This window comes from Bufo gargarizans, chromosome 5, assembly GCF_014858855.1.
Source record: "Bufo gargarizans isolate SCDJY-AF-19 chromosome 5, ASM1485885v1, whole genome shotgun sequence".
Taxonomy (NCBI): Eukaryota; Metazoa; Chordata; class Amphibia; order Anura; family Bufonidae; genus Bufo; species Bufo gargarizans.
In genome coordinates, this window is record NC_058084.1 from 490,649,914 (window position 1) to 490,670,127 (window position 20,214).

General features: G+C 46.3%; 1 protein-coding gene across 2 annotated transcripts in view; it reads left to right on the plus strand.

Moving 5' to 3' along the window:
• The window catches only part of NADK2 (NAD kinase 2, mitochondrial), a 33,235-nt gene extending 13,021 nt beyond the window's left edge, over positions 1–20,214 (plus strand). Inside the window, exons 6-12 of one of the 2 annotated variants that reach the window (XM_044293087.1) lie at positions 5,819–5,955; positions 7,360–7,441; positions 12,121–12,264; positions 15,130–15,185; positions 17,269–17,322; positions 17,845–17,968; positions 19,687–20,214. In XM_044293087.1, the coding sequence (XP_044149022.1) occupies positions 5,819–5,955; positions 7,360–7,441; positions 12,121–12,264; positions 15,130–15,185; positions 17,269–17,322; positions 17,845–17,968; positions 19,687–19,825 (736 nt within the window). In that variant the 3' untranslated portion in view covers positions 19,826–20,214. The remainder of the gene's footprint in view (positions 1–5,818; positions 5,956–7,359; positions 7,442–12,120; positions 12,265–15,129; positions 15,186–17,268; positions 17,323–17,844; positions 17,969–19,686) is intronic. The other variant, XM_044293088.1, reaches the window with a different exon arrangement.

A 20,214-nucleotide genomic window follows, 5' to 3' on the forward strand; every position in this document is an offset into this window, starting at 1 on the left:
CAGTCCTTTCTGCAGTAATATATTACATCAGTGGAAGTTGGCCTTGAATTTGCTGCTTGCAGGAGAGTGCGACCACGCGGCGCGGTCGTGTCGCAGCTGCACGGGCCGGAGCGGCTCTAATTAAGCTGCATTGTTAATGGTCGTGCGGTATTGAGGGTGCCTGTGCGGCCATTAACAATGCAGACTGATTAAATAGTCTGGTCTGATTAGTTTAATTAGAGCCCGCCACGGCTGCGCGGTACTTCGCGGTAAGGTGGCCTCATCGCAAGCGTGACATGACCGCCCCTTGTCGTAGTATCCTTAGGCTTCTTATAATTAGGACTAGGCTTAAGCACTTTAGTTTCATTTTCATATTCTAGGAAGAGAGACTTACTAAAATGGAGAACTCACCAGTGCAGCAGATACTTCCACATTTTCCCCTCTTCTGATTGTCCATTAAGCTGTCATACTGCAGGCGCTATCTCTAATGGTTGGTCCCTTAGCCGTGAAGCAGGCCCCTACAGTATGTCTTCATGCCTATCTACGTTCCCTGTTCTAGGCTGATCACGCCGACAGATGCCTGGAGGCCTTTTGTTACTTTGACGTCTGTTGTTGAGAGTCTATTTCTACCGTCACTTTGATCCAGAGGTCGAATCTCTCGGCTTGGGATCAGCAACCTCCGGCACTCCAGCTGCTGTGACACTACAACTCCCAGAATTCACACTTACTCAGCTGTTCTTGTAACTCCATATAAGTTAAATCCACGGCACTCCAAAAGTTTTTTTTGCAAAATAAAGTTTCACATTTTAATTCTTAGTATACAGAATATCATTCATGTACATCCAGTGCAATTCATTTACATATAGTAAGTATGTGCCATATCAGATAATTCCCGAACGTTTCGGTCTGTACGACCTTCTTCAGCGGGCTCTGTAGGCAGGGTCAGGAGGCAGGCGCTGGATGTAGTTCTTGTAACTCCGACAGAAGTGAGAGTTCTGGGAGTTGTAGTTTCAGAACAGCTGGCGTGCCGGAGATTGCCAATCCCTGGGATAGAGGAACACTCCTTGACCAATGTGTCTTGCCCAGGATATTGAGACCGCTACAGGGTTTATGGTCCTCTGAATGAGAATCCAAATGGCATGTGTTAGCCGCCGACTCAATTCGGACTGTGCACAGTCAAACAAGGCCTTGCTCACAATACTGTACCTTGGGTAGGGTATACTGTCGGCCATGTAGTATTTGTACTCTACCACATGGGACCAGGGTCTACCTATCTGACTATAGTGAGTAACTACGTGTGACAGGGCGAGACTAATAAGACCTTCCTGCAAACAAGGCTGTCTGTCTAGGAAGGACTAGAAGGTTAATGTCTCCAAAATCAAGATTTTACCCGTTCCTACACCAGCGATGAATGAACAAATACACTTGAGACGAGTCATGGTCAGCAAAAACAGGGGAGGGATCAGCTTCACACTCAACTGCGTGGAATCCAAGTCAGGAGATGTGTTGGGACATCTAAATGTCTGGCCGACTGGGTGAAACGGCCTCCCTTATTCAATGTCCGTCACAAATCTCTCTATCTCTTCTAAAAGAGGCACCTGTGGGTCAGGTGTAAGACGTGTATGTCCAGTCTCTGAGATCTCAGATTTATCCAGCAGACAGGGCTAGTATAACTGAACAAACACTGACTACCTAGACTGCAGAACAGTCCTCAACAGAATCAGAGCCGCTCACTGTCATTTCAGTTTACCCCCTGAGTGTGGACCATGCAACAATTCCCTTAGACCAGGCATGCTCAACCTGCGGCCCTCCAGCTGTTGTAAAACTACAACTCCCACAATGCTCTGCTGTAGGCTGTTCAGGCATGCTGGGAGTTGTAGTTTTGCAACAGCTGGAGGGCCGCAGGTTGAGCATGCCTGCCTTAGACCTTAGGGTGTTAAGCCTGTATTACACTGCCTGATTTGTCAGCAAATAAGGCCTGTTTCACACTGGCTCTACTCTTTCTGGCAGGGGAACAGCCTGCCGGATCCGTAACTACCGTGCGCTGCCTACAATGGGGACTGGCGGAGATCCGGCCACAGCATAGCAAATATGCTGAGAGGCGGCCGGACAAATACCGCTGCACACAGTGGTTTTTGTCCAGTTGGCTCTCTGCATATTTGCCATGCTGCGGCCAGATCTCCGCCAGTCCCCATTGTAGGCAGCGCACGGCTGTACACGGTAGTTACAGGTCCAGCAGGCTGTTCCCCCTGCGAGTACGACGAGTAAAGCCAGTGTGAAACAGGCCTAATTGCTAATGTGCGTTCTCATGAACGCTTGTTAGCGATCATCTGGCAGTGTATTATCTTGCCGCCATTTGCCTGATAAACGAGCGAACACTCAATCATCTGGCAAACCAAATTTTCTGACAGGTTAAATTATAGTTTGCAGGCGGCATATCCTGGCGTCTAATCACGATCTGCTGCCGGCAAACCACTATACAGCATGTGGACGAGCGATGGCATAGCAGAGGAGTTTGCCGCATGTGATAGCGAGCAGGTGATTGCCTGGTGGGAACGCTTCTAGTCGTGTGGAAGGGTACTTTCACACTTGCGTTTTTCTTTTCCGGCATAGAGTTCCGTCACAGTGGCTCTATACCGGAAAATAACTGATCAGGCATATCCCCATGCGTTCTGAATTGAGAGTAATCCGTTCAGGGTGTCTTCAGTTCAGTCGTTTTGACTGATCAGGCAAAAGATAAAATTGTAGCATGCTGCAGTTTTATCTCCGGCGAAAAAAAACTGAAGACTTGCCTGAATGACGGATCTGGCATTTTTCCCCATAGGAATGTATTAGTGCCGTCCTTCAGGCCTGCGCATGCGCAGACCGGTAAAAATGTTTAAAAAAAATAATACAAAACTGATCCGTCTGTCCGCGTGATAAGACCGATCCGTTCTTGCAATGCATTTGTGAGACGGATCCGTCTCACAAATGCTTCAGTCACCTCCAAATCGGCGGATCCGGCGGGCAGGTCCAACAATGGAACTGCCCGACGGATCACACTGCAAGTGTGGAAGTAGCCTAATACAGTCATCTTAGCACATCCTATAGTGTCTGTCTCACATGGATGGCCCCAAACCTCAAGTAGGAGTAAAGATTCAGTCACCTAGAGGCCCCAATCCAAATGCAGGTTGACGTTAAACACCGTCTCTTCACCGGGTCCCTGGGCTGAGTGTGACGGGGTCCCAAGTAACCACCAGGGGCTCCTCCGGAGACACTACCAGCCTGTGTGCTCAGAGGTTAATGGCTCCGGGCAGGCATGTCCAAACTGCGGCCCTCCAGCTGTTCCAAAACTACAACTCCCAGCATGCCTGGATAGCTTACAGCTATTGGGGCATGCTGGGAGTTGTAGTTTTGCAACAGCTGGAGGGCCGCAGTTTGGACATGCCTGGCTCCGGGTGCCTCGCACTCGCTACTCTCATACACCTATAGACTATAAGAAGCAGAAGTAGTGGAAAGGTAGAATGGTGGCAGCAATAATATTCCCAGGATTGAGCCTCTAACCCCGAATGAGATCGCCCACACCATTGGAGAAAAGGAGAGACTTTGCTGGATGTTAGCAAGTTGGTCTGGGAGCTCAGAGGCGCCTCCGAAAAGCCAGTACCAGTCATTTCTGTAATAATATGAATATATTACAGAAAAAAACCAGCAGAAGGATAAACTGGACATAGAGCCAATCCACCTGACACATTCCTGAAATATAGATAACAATGAGGGGAGGACGACGCCGGCTCATTGCCATGAACGCACAGACCCAGAAAAGTAACATTTAATGAAACCATTACCCGTGCCAAGAAAACTTTATCGCTAATTGGAATTTGACCTTGAATTTGCTACTTGTATTAGGCGTCTTAGAATTGGGACTACATTTAACCCTTAAAGGGGTCCTCTCACTTCAGCAGATGGCATTTATCATGTAGAGAAAGTGAATACAAGGCACTTACTAATGTATTGTGATTGTCCATATTGCTTCCTTTGCTGGCAGGATTCATTTTTCCATCACATTATCCAGGGGTCATGGCTGCTGCGGCAGCGCAGATACGAGCTGCTGCGCATGTGTGCCTGTGCACACTCCCACAGTCTCAGCTACCAGAGAGACCGGCGCTATAGTGTACAAGCACAACCACCACTGATGGATTGCAGGGTGGTTGTAACCATGGAAACGAGCAGTGTATAACGTGATGGGGGAAAAAATGAATCCAGCCATCCCAAGGAAGCAATATGGGGAATCCCAATACATTAGTAAGTGCCTTGTATTCACTTTCTCTACATGAAAAATGCTATTTGCTGAAGTGAGACAACCCCTTTAAGTTTCGTCTTCATATTGTAAGACACAAAACTTTAAAGCTATGTATTAAAGTGGAGAACGCACCAGTACGGCAGATACTTCCACAAGGGTATACTGGGGATTTTGTAATACATATCATGTAAGTGTTTACCCCAGATTTCGGCCCTTGCAGTACTTGGAGTTCAGCACCAAAATGTATATACACAAAAAGCCAATGGGACCAAAGCGTCTAAAAAAAAAATAATATTTAAAGCTTTATTAATCTAAAAAAAAAAATACACAGCAAGAAGAAATCACAGCTGGCACTACTGAGCGCGGTCCAATGTCGGCAACGCTTCTCCTCCAGCAAACATGCAGTGAAATAGGTGGTGCTCTGCCAGGGCTAACAGTCCAATAATAAGTAGAAGGAAAAAGCGTCCCTCACCGAATCTTCACAAATCGTGGCTTTATTACAGGTTAAAACACAGCAGGTGCGGGTCACAAATGCAGCAACTTCAGGCAACAGCCGTTTTGCGCTAAGATCGCGCTTTGCCAAGGCTTGACAAAGCGCTATCTTAGCGCGAAACGGCTGTTGCCTGACGTTGCTGCATCTGTGACCCGCATCCGCTGCGTTTTAACCTGTAATAAAGCTACGATTTGTGAGGGACGCTTTTTCCTTCTACTTATTTACGTAACAAAATAAATAAATGAGAGAAAAGAAATTAGCGTGATGGAAAAAGATAGCGCATAGCAAAAGGCGTAATGCCAGATCGCGCGATCCGTGTCTTTAAAACATCTATTGTGCAAATGAGGCCACTGATCGTCTCGCAATACCAATAAATACAGTTCTATAGAAATCTGCTAATCCCCAGGAGCCCATAAAAGGGAGACCACAGCACCACAAACAGCGAAAGTATGTGTAGTTCAAATGCCAAACGCACTAACTGTATCGTATGCGGTGTCGCTGAGCCATAAGAAAAAATATATCAAATATACAAGATTGTGCAGCAACGTCGCAAATACGAGACACCCCCAGTATCGATAAGTCGGACACATACAAATATATTAGAATATGTCCCAAAGAAAATGAAGGGGGTAATGTATACATATCCCATCAGAACATACCCTGTGACATGGTTCACTCAAAAGCTGGGATTCCGCCCCAAGCGCAGGCACCTCGAAGGCTTCGTCAGGACCAGCGTGACTTGAGCGGATTTTAATGCGGATTGCTGCAAAAACTCTGCGACGGAAAATGTCCATGAAATGGACTCGTCCTACGGGTACAGGTAGCGGTCACAGAACTTATGCAGTGCGGCTTTCAAACTGCAGCTTCCTGCGGTTTTATCCCAGACCAGCGCGACGTCCAGACTATGCGGCAATGAGCAAATGGGTGATATAACCATAGGTCTTTGCCACTTCCAGATTTGGCCACTGTACCCAAAAAGCAGCCTAAGTGACTCCATCTCCTTGGGGTGCAGTGCAGGACTGGGTCAGTATTATGAAGGTGATCTCAGGATATTCTTTTTTTCCCAGGTGGCAGTGGCGTCAGCGGATTAGACTGTTCCTGGAAGGCACCGGCATAAACCTCACCCCTGTAGACTTGCACGAGCAGCAGCTGAGCCTGGAGCAGCACAACAAGGCCCATAGCGTTGGGGGTCAGCAAGAGCAAAGTAAGGTGAAGACCCCGCTGTACGTAACACTGCATGAGTCAGCAGACCCCAAAATGTCAATGGATATGCTATCATTGCACACGTGGCAACAGTCCCAGATCACCCAGCTTTCCAAGACTCTGATCACTGCAGAACAGACGCCTAGGAGAGGGTGTATCTGCATCTTCTAGGACCACAAGTGCATATCCATTTACATTTCAAGGTTTACAGAAAATAATATTCAGCTCCTTTATGATCTGTGCTCACATCTGACATTGGCAGTAACGGGGTATTATCATTTATTACATTTTATGATCAATTGGGGGCCCCCACCGATCCGGAGAATGAAAGGGCCACAGCACAGATCGCAGGCTAGAATGCTGCGGACACAGGTGAACCAGAGCCTTAGTTTTCAAAAAGTCTCTCCAGTGCCTTCAGTGGTAAAAGTAGTCCTCGTATAACCCTCCTTCTCCTCTGGGGCCCCTCACCCATAAGTCATTCATTAGAAAAATACAGTTTGTGCCGCCAATTAGAGGAGTCAGAGCGATGCTTTAGTTGGAGTCAGTTTTCAGGATAAATATATATAACAATTTATTTTTATACATTTTTTTTTTTTCCCCAAAAAGTGTCTAAAAGCTCTTAAAAATTATGCCACAAGTGTGTAAATGCCGCAGCCATGTGCCATACTGTCAGCGATTGTCCCTCAGTGGTCTTAGCGCTGTACTTTTATAATGCCCCCCAAAATGCCCGGGCCCCTCACACAGATTGTATTTACCTCACTCCCCGGCACCCATGTCGCTTCTGACGGCCGCCGCTACATCTACCCCGTTGTGTGGATGATAACATCCGGTGACGGGGGAAGCAGCCAAAAGCCGGGCACGACGAGGATGAGCCTCCCTAGCGTCACCCGCGATGCTAGGCAGGCTCATTCCCGTCACGGCCTGTTATTGGCTGCTCCCCTGTCACCAAATGGGAGAGGCAGCGGCGGCGTGCGGGCGTCAGAAGCGACACTGGTGCCGGGGAGTTAGGTAAGCACAATCTGTGTGAGGGGCCTGGGCATTATAGAGGTCGGATAACCCCTTTAACCCAGAATCGCATATGATTTATGTAAAGGGATTGTCAAGCCTTAGAAAAGCTCGGCTGCTGCCTTCTAAAAACAGCCCTACCACAGTTTGTGTGCAGTATTGCAGCCGTGCCCCATCGACTGCAGTGGAGCTGAGCTGCAATACCAGACACAACCTGCGGACAGGGGTGATGGTGTTTTGGAAAAAAAGCTGCCATGTTTTTCTAATGCTGGACTGTATGTTAGGTAATTGCTTAGAATGGCGCCTCCGGCCATAGCTTCTCACTGCTGTAAGTACACCGCACGTCACTCTTGTCGGAGTCTTCATCTTTTGGTGTGTGTTCTATTTTTTTGTTCCTCAGCTTCTGCAACTATTTCGGGGCCCCACCTTTTACCTATCAGAGCATTAAATGAAGTATTCATCGGGGAGTCTCTGTCCTCAAGGTACAGTTACTTGCATCTGACTAAATGGTATTTCTATTGGCAGCGATCGCGCTGTATGTAGTGGGGCCCGTCAGTGATGACGAGGACTGTTAGCGGCTCTGCTGTCTGACGTTTTTCTTCACTGCCACATGTCAATGCTTACAGTTGTAAAAATGGCTGAGATGCGCCCCATCAGGCCAACAGGCACCACCGACGCATATTGCAACTGCCTGGTGCATCTTGGTCATGGTGTCATTCACACTCTTGAATGACGGTTCAAGGCTCAGTTCGGTGGGTGCCACACCAGTAAATATCCTTAAAGGGAATCTGTCACCTAGTTTGAGCATATTAAACTGTTAACATAGCAATGTTCAATAAACTACCTTCATTCCTGCAAGGGTCATCTTTCTTTTATTCAAGTTTTCATTTTGATCAAAAAGCGATTTTTCAAATATGCTAATTAAGCTTCAAGGTGCCCGGAGGGGCGTTATTCCTCTTCTCTAGTGCCCAGTAACGCCCCCCTCCAGTGCCCAGCCCGCCTTTATTTCAAGCCCAGCACTCCTCCTCATAAATTAATTTACTCCCACATCGGAGCCGAATGGCCCCCCCCCCCCTACGTCATGTAATTTATTCACCCCACGATCCTTGCGTCCTCCTTTCTTTCCCCAGAAAATTCGTGCAGCCGCAGTATCGCCGACTGCCTGCGCCTGTACGATACTACGGCTACTGAGGGCAACGGCCTAAATAGTGTCACTGGGCATGCGCCGAGCCCAGGGACGTAATCGGAGCGCTGTTGCCCTCAGGAGCCTTAGTATCTTACAGGCGCAGGCATTTGGACGTTGCTGCGGCTGCGCAAGATTTCTGGGGAAAGAAAGAAGGACGCAAGGATCGTGGGGTGAATAAATTATATGATGTAGCGGAGGGGGCGGCGCCGTTCGGCTCCGATGTGGGAGTAAATTAATTTATGAGGAGGAGTGCTGGGCTTGAAATAAAGGCGGGCTGGGCACTGCAGAGGGGCGTTACTGGGCACTAGAGAAGAGGAATAACGCCCCTCCGGCCACCTTGAAGCTTAATTAGCATATTTGAAAAATCGCTTTTTGATCAAAATTTAAACTTGAATAAAAGAAAGAAGACCCTTGCAGGAATGAAGGTACTTTTTTTGAACATTGCTATGTTAACAGTTTAATATGCTCAAACTAGGTGACAGATTCCCTTTAAATAACCCACATTGCAGTCTAACGACACACGCACATATGAATGGGACATCTGGTAGCTTGCAGCATAATCCCAAACTATTGTGAACTGTCCCAGTGTGTACTCAATAATCATATAAGGAGTACGATGGTATACAGTGTCTGGTTTGTATAGCAGAGGGAAACAATGGCTGCTGCCATCATCCCCCTCCTCTAGAGACAGGAGAATGGCTTTGATATACCTGCCATTTTTGGCAGCCACTTTCTTGCCATAGTTTACGTACTGACGTCACCATTGTATGGGCTGCTGCAAACAAAGGCGCATCTGGTGGCTCCAGTTTACAAGTATATTCCACTCCTTGTTGGAGCATATTGTTATGGGTCAGAAAACCTCTTGAAAGGTAAGCCAGATTACTTGGACAAGGGGCATATAACTCTGCCCTCTCCGTGGTAGCAGACTACAAACGCCCCCTGTGTAGTCTGATCCTGCAGCCGCTGTACATTAGCGGGAAGCAAGGAACAGATTGAAGCATGACTGCAGGATCAGACTACACAGGGCTGGTTTGTAGTCTGTTACCATGGAAACACATGGATCTGCCTAGGAGCTGTAAATGCTAAATGACTGATGGTGAAGTTACAGCATTTTTTTTAAATATTTTTGATGCATGGAGCAAAAAAAGAATGTAAATGACGTGGTGTATGCTTTTAATAGATAATTACGCTTTTAATAGATAAATTGTCTTCTGCTGTAATTTTGGACTGGGATATTATACCAGTATGTTCTCTGCATTCTACCTTGACGCTGTGTCTTTATTGGGCTACTTTCACATGGGCGCTACAGCCTTCCGGCAGGCTGTTCTACTTGGCCAGACAAAAACCGCTGTGTGTCTGCGGCCAGATCTCCGCCAGACCCCATTATAGTTAATGGCGCTGGCAGGCATTCTGGTAGCATCCGCCACTGCCAGATCCGGAGAAGTCCGGCAGGCTGTTCTCTGTGCCACAGATGTGAAACTAGCCTTACTAACCTCTATTCTCAGCCATGCTTTGTACGCTTCAGCTTATGGCTTTATGCTGAAATGCCAAGGTCTTTTTCTTGACTAAAACGCCTCTCGCTCTGTCCTTTTAAGGGCCCATTCACACGGCGGAATTTTGTTGCGGAGTCCGTGCCAAATTTCCGCCAGAGGACGCTTAGTGTCCACCTCCCATTGTTTGCAACGGAAAGGCAGTGCTGCTAGTTCTTGCAGCCGGCGGTTTAAAGCCACGACCTTGCCAAGAAAGGACACGTCCCTTCTTGGTGGGTGTCTGCGTGTGATGTAGCTCCAGTCAGTGGGACTAAACCGTGAGCAGGGCCATAGCATTCAAAGCGAAAGGACCGCATCAAAATCCGCCATGTTCACATAGAATGTTTTCACAGTGGATCTTTCCACGTGCTGCAAAAGCTGCCAATGTTGCATGTGGATTTAGTTGGGAATTCAACTCCGATTTTACACCTGGTGCATTGATAAGTGGTCGGATCCACTGTGGAAATCCAAAGCAGAACGAGCGTGCACATTTGCGAAACCGCATCATGCTCGTTTTTATGTGCGGAAAATGCCCACAGCACGACTGAGATGTGTAAAATCTCAGCCCACTTGCCTTGTGCTGTAGTCTGCTGTGGATTTTACCTGTGCAAATCCCCTCACTTGTCAATTTACCCTTACGGAGTGCTTTACATCGACATGGGATAGTTATCTGCTCTTTAAAGTGAAACTATAACCCATTTTTCATGATCTGTAAAATGAAGCAACTAGGTTTATGTGACATACCAGAACCGTAACTTCTGTCACTCTAGTCTTCCAAATACAGCAGAATGACCCCCCTTCCTTCTACTTGACATCAAGTTGACTGAAGCTGCACCTCACAGACTTCCTGCATGTAAGAGATCGAGCATTGTCCGCTTAATTTTCCCTGTTTCCTCAGCATTTGGAGCAAAAAAGCTGAGAAATCTATCTAGAAGGAGCAGAGTTCTTAGTATTACTAGTGCTGTATGCAGAATGCATGCAAGGGGCGGCAGAGCAGGAAGTCTGAGGTGCGGCTTCAACCAATAGCGGCAGAGCAGGAAGTCTGTGAGGTGCCGCTCCAACCAATAGCGGCAGAGCAGGAAGTCTGTGAGGTGCGGCTTCAACCAATAGCGGCAGAGCAGGAAGTCTGTGTGGTGCGGCTTCAACCAATAGCGGCAGAGCAGGAAGTCTGAGGTGCGGCTTCAACCAATAGCGGCAGAGCATGAAGTCTGTGGGGTGCAGCTCCAACCAATAGCGGCAGAGCAGGAAGTCTGTGAGGTGCGGCTCCAACCAATAGCGGCAGAGCAGGAAGTCTGTGAGGTGCGGCTTCAACCAATAGCGGCAGAGCATGAAGTCTGTGGGGTGCAGCTCCAACCAATTGGGTCAGAGCAGGAAGTGATGTAATATTGTCAGCCTCTGCTGTATGGCTCAGTAACATGTAGTTATTTCCAGTTGATTGTTTTTACTGATGACCTATTCTATCCTCTGGATAGGTCATCAATATCTGATTGGTGGGGGGTCTATACCAACGACACCATCGATCAGGTGTTTGAGAAGGCAGCGGCACTCCTTTGAGGTCCGCGGCCTTCTCTCTGCTTTTCCTAGGCCACTGACGACACGTTCATCTGTCACGTGGCCTAGCCGCAGCTCAGCCTCATTCAAGTGAATGGGGTGAAGCTGCGATACGGAGTACAGCCATTTTTCAATGTACAGGGCCAGTGCCTTCTCAAACAGCTGATTGGCTGAGGTCCTGGGTGTTAGACCCCCACCAATCAGATACTGATGACCTATACTGAGGATAGGTAGGTCCTTAGCATAAAAATCCTGGAAAACCCTTTTAAAGCCTATGGCACATTTCAGGGCAATATTTTAGGATTGCTTTTTACTCATTTTGGCTAAAATAATTAGTTTTCAATTGGTTATCAAAAATGTTCAGCCGTTTCTGAGATACAAGGGTTAAAAATCAGCCTGTTTTCTTTGTGATTGAGTGTGATTGAGCTATAAGTGTTTAGGAGGTCAGAAAATCGGAGATAAGCGTTACACATGAGCCGTCAGATGACTAATTTAAAGAAAACAGACAGCGAGAGCTTGCAAACAGACCGATTTTTAACCCCTGTATCTCAAAACGGCTGAACATTTTTAATAAATATCAATTGAAAAAATTATTTGGAGCCCAAAATGAGTAAACTGCAATCATAAAAAAAATTGCTCCGAAGGTGCTCATAGCCGTTAAGACTCTAAGCACCTTGGGAACCTTCTTTTTGGGGGAAGTACATGGGTGCAGAGTACTTGGTGTGTCACATGACCCTAGTAGCTCCATTGTGTAGTCGCCACCTTCAGCATGGATTTTCTGATTTTCCGTGAGCTTCCTTTGGCTGGGCTGCCCTGCTACACTGCAGTGTAATATCCATGTGACCCGCTGTGCGGTTAGCTCCCCTGATACACACTTATGTTCTGTCTTATTCAGGGTGAACTATAAGTTCTGCAAACCACGTTTTACCTTCTCGCTTCATAGGGCCTCCTACTACGAGATCTCAGTGGACGACGGGCCTTGGGAAAAGCAGAAGAGCTCAGGACTAAATGTCTGCACAGGGACAGGATCCAAAGCCTGGTAACTTCTGCCTCTAAGCACGACTCGGGTCACCGATGAGACCAGAGGGTTCAGTGTGCACCCCACGAGGCCCTGTGACTGCAGGAGCCTTCAGGGATTAAAAGGGTTATTTTCATTGTAGACCTTTAAAGCATGTTCACACACGGTATTAGCTCCCCGAGTGTCGCATTCAGTCAGACTTCTGTATAGTGCGGAATATATGTTCTTGCGCTGGAGCCAGTCATGGTTCAGTCGCGGTTTCCTCCATTTTGATGGAATTCCTAACTCAGATGCGAACATTACCTTACTTTTGGTTCAGGTCATGGCTGCCTACCTGAGAGCTCGGCTTCTATTCCTCTGCCATATCTGCTTAAAGGGGTTGGCCAGTTTCCCCATGGCATTTCTCAAAATGGCAAAACAGTCATGTCTGGTCCATACAAGCCTACATGACTATATACTGCCCCCCTGCTATCCTGGTATAAGTTGAGTAAACACACTTGTCTGTCACCCCCACCCCCCATGGCATCTAAAAACCAGTTCAGCAAATCTAGTAGATATGTGTGGAATATGAATTTGTAAATATTTTATGAGGCATCACTAGCTTTCTTAAAAGCAGAGAGATTCAAATTTAGAAAACAGTGAATTTTTTTTAAATTTCCGTTAACTTTTTGATTTTCTTTTTTATAAATAAAGGTAAAACATATTGACTCAAATTTACCATTAACATAAAGTACAATGTGTCACAAGAAAACAGTCTCTGAATGGCTTGGATAAGTAAAAGTTATTACCACATAAAGTGACACATGTCAGATTTGCAAAATTAGGCTCTGTCAGGAAGCGGGTAAATGGCCCGGTCTGGAAGTGGTTAAAACCCACAAGGGACTGTTCCCCTGCCTGGTCATTCAGTAAGGCCCCTTTCACACGAGCGTGACGGATTAGGTCCGGGTGCGTTCAGTTAAACTCGCACTATTTTGCAAGCAAGTTCAGTCAGTTTTGTCTGCGATTGCGTTCGGTTGTTCAGTTTTTTCCGCGCGGGTGCAATGCGTTTTGATGCGTTTTTCACGCGTGTGATAACAAAACTGAAGGTTTACAAACAACATCTCTTAGCAACAATCAGTGAAAAACGCATCGCACCCGCACTTGCTTCCGGATGCAATGCGTTTTTCACGCAGCCCCATTCACTTCTATGGGGCCAGGGCTGCGTGAAAAACGCAGAATATAGAACATGCTGCGATTTTCACGCAACCCAGAACTGATGCATGAAAAACAACGCTCGTGTACACAGACCCATTGAAATGGATGGGTCAGGATTCAGTGCAGGTGCTATGCGTTCACGTCACGCATTGCACCTCGCTCGTGTGAAAGGGGCCTAACGCAGATTTGGAACAGCCATGTTGAATGGCAGCTAAGGAACAAGGTCAATGGGATACTTGCCTTCTGAGGATTGGATTTAAAGCATATATTCTGTATACTGCCCTTGAGGGGTGTGTGTGTGTACACACACACAGTGAGGAACATAAGTATTTGAACACCCTGCAATTTTGCAAGTTCTCCCACTGAAATTCACATCTTGGGTGCATTCCCAATCTGAGACACAGAATAAAATAAAAAAAATAAGGAAATCACATTGTATGATTTTTAAATAATGTATTTGTCTTGCACTGCTGAACATAAGTATTTGAACACATGTGAAACAGCAAGGAATTCTGGCTCTCAAAGACCTGTTACTGTGCCTTAAAAAGTCCACCTCTACTCCACTCATTAATCTAACTTAGTAGCACCTGTCTGAGCTCTTTAAAGACCCCTGTCCACCCCAGTCAGTCCGTCGCCAACTACTACCATGAGCAAGACCAAAGAGCTGTCCAAAGACACCAGAGACAAAATTGTGGACCTCCACAAGACTGTAAAGGGCTATGGGGCAATTGGGAAGCAGCTTAGTAAAAATAGGTTAACTGTTGGAGCAATTGTTATAAAATGGAAGAGGCTAAAGACGACTGTCAGTCTCCCTCGGACTGGGGCTCCAGGCAAGATCTCACCTTGTGGGGTATCACTGATGATAAGAAAGGTGAGGAATCAGCCCAGAACTACAAGGCAGGAGCTGGTCAATGACATGAAGAGAGCTGGGACCACAGTTTCAAAGGTCACTGTCGGTAGAACACTACACCGTCATGGTTTGAAATCATGCATTGCACGGAAGGTTCCCCTGCTCAAGTCATCACATGTCCAGGCCCGTCTGAGGTTTGCCAATGACCATCTGGATGATCCAGAGGAGGCCGGGGAGAAAGTCATGTGGTCAGATGAGACTAAAGTAGAACTTTTTGGTCTAAACTTCATTCGTCGTGTTTGGAGGAAAAAGAAGGATAAGTTGTATCCTAAGAACACCATCCCTACTGTGAAGCATGGGGGTGGTAACATCATACTTTGGGGGTGCTTTTCTGCGAAGGGGACAGGACAACTGCACTGTATTAAGGAGAGGATGAATGGGGCCATTTAGTGTGAGATTTTGAGCAACAACCTCCTTCCCTCAGTCAGAGCATTGAAGATGGGTCGTGGCTGGGTCTTCCAACATGACAACGACCCGAAGCACACAGCCAGAATCACCAAGGAGCGGCTCCGTAAGAAGCATATCAAGGTTCTGGAGTGGCCTAGCCAGTCTCCAGACCTAAATCCAATAGAACATCTTTGGAGGGAGCTGAAACTTCGTGTTGCTCAGCTACAGCCCCGAAACCTGACAGATGTAGAGGAGATCTGTGTGGAGGAGTCGGCCGAAATCCCTGTGTGCGCAAACCTGGTCAAGAACTACAGGGAACGCTTGACCTCTGTATATGTACTGTATATGTATGTGGAATCAGAGCTGTATATCAGGTATATTCTTGGCTTTTATAGGTCTTATAACATAAACAAGATGGTTCCGCAGACGGTGGAAGAAATCCTGAACATTGGTGAGTGTCCTGTTCTTGTACACGTACAGATATCCTGGTACCTGTGTACGCCTCCTGCTCCTACAGATATGCTTTGGTTATCTTCTGTACTATATTCCTGCATCATTCACTCTGCAGTGGCGGCTGTTGCCTTCTTAACCCCTTCAAGGGAAGGTGTTGTGTATTTAATTTTAGTCCCATTAATTAGATTTAAGTTTTATAGATGATGCAGAATGTGTGTTCTTAAAAAAAAAAAAAAAAAGGCTTGGAGGTGGCCATATTTGAGACATGTATCCATTTCCTGTACTGTTTGTTAGCTACGATTTAAATTGGCAGAGAAATGGTATTAAAGACAGGAAGTGGAGTACAGCCCCTCCCACACAGACCGGGGTATGACAAGGTACCCGTGTATAGTTATCCTGCTTTATGTAACCCCCAGCCAAACAACAGAGCCATCATTAACTCCCCAGCTTTCTAATGATAGTGAGATGACTCTGCCCATTATGTGCCAGTCTACACAGTAAAGCTGACAAGTGAGCTGCAGGAACTGTCAGCTTTTTGGAAACTTTATATTTTATAGTGTATGCAGGAGTGTGAATGTTTTACTGTCCTCTAATAGATATCCAGGCCATGAATGCAATGAACCCAAGAGGTCTGAGGGAGACATTCCTTAAAGGGGTTGTCCGCTTTTGACTATCGATGACCTATCCTCAGGATGGGTCATCAATGTCAGATCAGCAGGGGTCCGACTCCCGGCATCTCTGCCGATCAGCTGTTTGAAGAAAAGGCAGCCCTCATACAAGCACTGCCTTCTCTGCTGTTTCCTGCTCGCCACAGCAATTGCAGTGGTGAGCAGTGTAATTACAAATATGGCGTCCCCACTCGCTTTTGGGGGATGGCTCCGTCTGTTCAAGTGAATACTACAGCTCAGTTTCATACAAGTCAATAGGAACGCCATACTTACAACTACACCTGCTCACCACTGCGATTGCTGCGGCGAGCGGGTAAACAGAGCAGAGAAGGCATCGCTCGTACAAGCGCGGCCTTCTCTTCGAACGGGAGTCCTGAGGATAGGCCATACTAATGTATTGTTATTATCTATATTGCTTCCTTTGCTGTTTTGATTCATTTTTCCATTTTTATATGCTTCTTGTTTCCATGGTTACGACCACCCTGCAATCCATCAGCAGTGGTCGTGCTTGCACACTATAGGAAAAAAATTTAGCTTCTCTGGTGACCAGGACCGTGGGAGCGCTCATAGGCTGGTGCTTTTTTTTTTTTTTTTTTATATAATAGTATGCAAGCACGACCTCCACTGATGGATTGCAGGGTGGTTGTAACCATGGAAACGAGCAGTGTGTAATATGATGGAAATATAAATCCAACGAGCAAAGGAGGCAATATGGACAATGACAATACATTAGTAAGTGCCTGGTATTAACTTTCTCTACATAATAAATGTTTTCTGAAGTGACAAAACTTCTTTAAAGAGGACCTTTCAGGGCTCCAGACATTATGAAATAAGTAGGGGGTTACCGTAGGACATAGTGCTGGGATGTAAGATCGCTTACTAGCTTATCTGTCCGGCGCTCCGTTCCCCCACTGTGCCCCCCTTTCACTTTTGCCGTCTGGTATGGAAATGAATATCATTGGTCACAGCTCTCCGCTGTGATTGGACCGCACTACAGCCAGGGAGAAGGAGACGCCCATTGAGAAACCCTGGCGTCTCCTCCTCCCCGTATCTATGATATTTAATTTCCATACCATGGCCTTTTCTAACAGCTGGTTGGCGGGGGTGCTGGGAGTCAGACCCCTCTCAGTCTGATATTGATCGAGGATAGGTCATCAATATCAATTCCTGGATGACCCCTTTAATTCCAACAATTCTGTCTTGAGATGTTGCTTGACTTTCTCCACCACCCCTTTTGTATTATATGTGTATTTAAAACCACACATTAGTCTGACCTTCCTGTTTTCTGTAGTTCACTTGTCAGCTTTGCTGTATAGGCTGGGACAAACGAGCACAGTCACCTCATGATCATTACAAGCTGGCATCTAATGATTGAAACATTCCCTTTAACTACAAAAATGTTTTGTTTTTTAGTGAAACGTCATGAGCTTGTAAACCTGACTCTGGACAGGGAGCTCATGGAGAGAGGTGAGTTTTATACAGAGACTTTCATAGTCTGTCTTTTCATATGCCATTTAACTCCTTCTGTGCATAGGTGTATAGCATGTGTATATAAGACGTACTGCGGGTGTCAACTCATCCTTTGTTCTGCAGCGAACATAAGAAAAGCTTTTACTGGGAGCCGTATGACCCTGTGATTGGGGGGGGGGGGGGGGGTTGCAAAATGTGTTATTGAAACGGTGCCATAACCGTCCATGGTTTGAATCTAGTATTGCAACTTCACTGCACAGGTGTGGCACTACTTTTGGAAGAAGACAGCCATGTTGTAAAGACGGGCCAGTCATACTGAACATGGTCTTTTGGGATGGGTAGCATGATTGATATGCATTGGGTGGCCCTACTCTGTGATTGACAGCTATCTCTGTATGCATGCCCACTGCAAATGCTCTCTCTTAAAGGGGTGCTCCCACCTCTTTCGTGACTACCTCACAGTGAATTGTGGTGCAATTGCTGACGTGTGAGCTAAATGTCTCTCCTTTTCTTTTGCAGTTGCAAACGAATACAACGACTCTCTAATATTCAGCCCCGAGGAGCAGAGGATGTTTTTCAGCATCCGGGAACCCATTGCAAACAGAGTTTTTTCCAGTAGCCGCCAGCGCGGTTTTACCTCTAAGTAAGTGATTCTCAGTTATAATTTTTTACTCCAATCTTAAAGGGGACAGTGAAATCCTTTTTTCTGTGTTTTATTTCTTTAAAAAAAGTACAACTGAAAACTACGATAAAGTGAGTGTCCAGCTTTTAAGCCCCATTTATTTTTAGGTCCAGCCCTATGTGCTGTTTGAGAATGAAATGATGCTGCCTGCAGTCACCACTAGAGGGAGCTCACCACATACGAATTTAATAATAACAGTATGCAATAAGATCCTGAGCTCCCCCTAGTGCTGGCTGCAGGGAGATACAATTTTATCATTTAACAGTGTCTATACGGGGGGATCTGGATGTCTGTATCAGAAAAATGGAGCTTTGACCGCTATAAAGACATATAAGAAATGAATCGAAAAATTTTGGGCTGAAGAATATGATGATAAAAGGCTGAAATGATAAAATGATCGTCATGGCAGAGTTAAGCATTTAAAAATTAAAGTGACTGCGCAATTACCTGGCGGCTCATGGTCCCAGCTCGCTTGCAGTCTGGAGAGTCGGTCTTTTTGGGCTTTTTCATGTGCTGTTTGCAAAGGGCTGCCCTCTTGTAAGGCGTTTGTACTCCGCATTAGGCACAAGAAAACAAATTGCCATGACCTATATACAGTAGATGTAGGGGGCAAGGGGGGTCTGACCCTATCCCTGGAGCATATAAACCTCATAATAAATAAAGTTTCATTGTGTAGTGAAAATTTCTGCAGCTTTTGTAATAAACATTCGGTTTCAGTTCCTTACCATTTTCAACATCTCTGCTTGCTGTGTTTAGAAATTTAAACATAAATATCTAGCATATTCATGTGCAGCTGCCCTAACAGCGCATCATTATAGAAGCTTTACAGCTTTTGAGTGTAAACATTCTTGATTCCATTCACTGGTGGCAAGCAGAGATCTTAACTGGTGAAGACCTGGAAGGCAGAGTAGATTAAAATGTATTGTTCTGTATTGAGAAGTTATTTGCATAAAACAGGAAACCCCCTTTACATGTAGCCCCCCGCCATGACTGATACTGGCACCTGCCATGGCACTCCCCCGCCCCAGTGTGCACAGGCGCGGCAGGGTCTTGGGTGCTGATCACATGGTACACTTTGGGATCGGCTACATGGTGATCTTGGCTGCGCTCAAGGATCACAGTGTAGTGGTGCTGGCATAAAAATAAATGGAGTCATAGCGCGACTCAATACTGCTGGATTTCATGCGATCCTGGGGTTGCTGCAAGCGTGCCAGTTGCACATCTGACCCCATTATTTCTACGCTAGATTCCCACAGTATTTTGAGGGAGCATTTTGGTGTGGATTCCAGACCAAAAGCACACACAGAACTTCCCCATTAATTTAAATCGGGAGTCTACGTGTAAAACCATACAGCGCATTTTTTTTATTTTTGCCTGCGGTTATAAAAACTGCACCATGCAAAAAAGAGGTGTCCTGCCCATTCTTGCCCCCTATTCTGCACAGAATGCACATCCAGAATTTAATCGCAGAAACTGCACCAAAAACTGCATGGAAAAAAAAAACCTGATGCGAATTCTGCATCAGTTTTTTTTCAGCAGTGAAAATACTGTGTGAACCTAGCCTTATGCTAGTACTGTGATCCTCTGGCGCGACACCTGTCATGTGACAAGATGGCCGTGTAGCCGAACCCTCAGCGATCATATAGGAAATGTAACCTGTGCTACACCTTTCTTCACAGGGTGTCCGTGCGCTCTCGGTGTTGGGACGCTTGCATGGTGGTTGATGGCGGGACATCCTTTGAATTCAATGACGGAGCAATTGTGACGATAATCATGGATGGCGAGGACGCTCTCTGCACCGTACTTCTGGATGAGTAATGAGCGGGGAGCCTCCACCTACAAGAACTGTAAAGCCTCCCCCGACCTCAGGACACCCAGATAATGTGCAAGGAGCTTGTGGGATCAGTACAGCCATGGAAGATGCACTAATGTCTGTTACACAGAGCGCTGCTGCCAATCCTGCACCACTGCGCAAACCTCAGTCAAGTGACTGTTGTACATTTGTATAAAAAAAATGAGAAAAAAATATCCTGTTATCCTGTTCTGGGCACAACTGCTGCCGTTTTGATAGATTATTACGCACTCTGCTGTTTTTAGCTTTCTTTACATTTGATTTTCTAGCACAGCAATCAGTTGTGGAATTTGCGGCTGAGCTTCGTTTCTCCAGCTGCTGCTTCCGTCAACTAAATATATAACTCTCCTCCAAA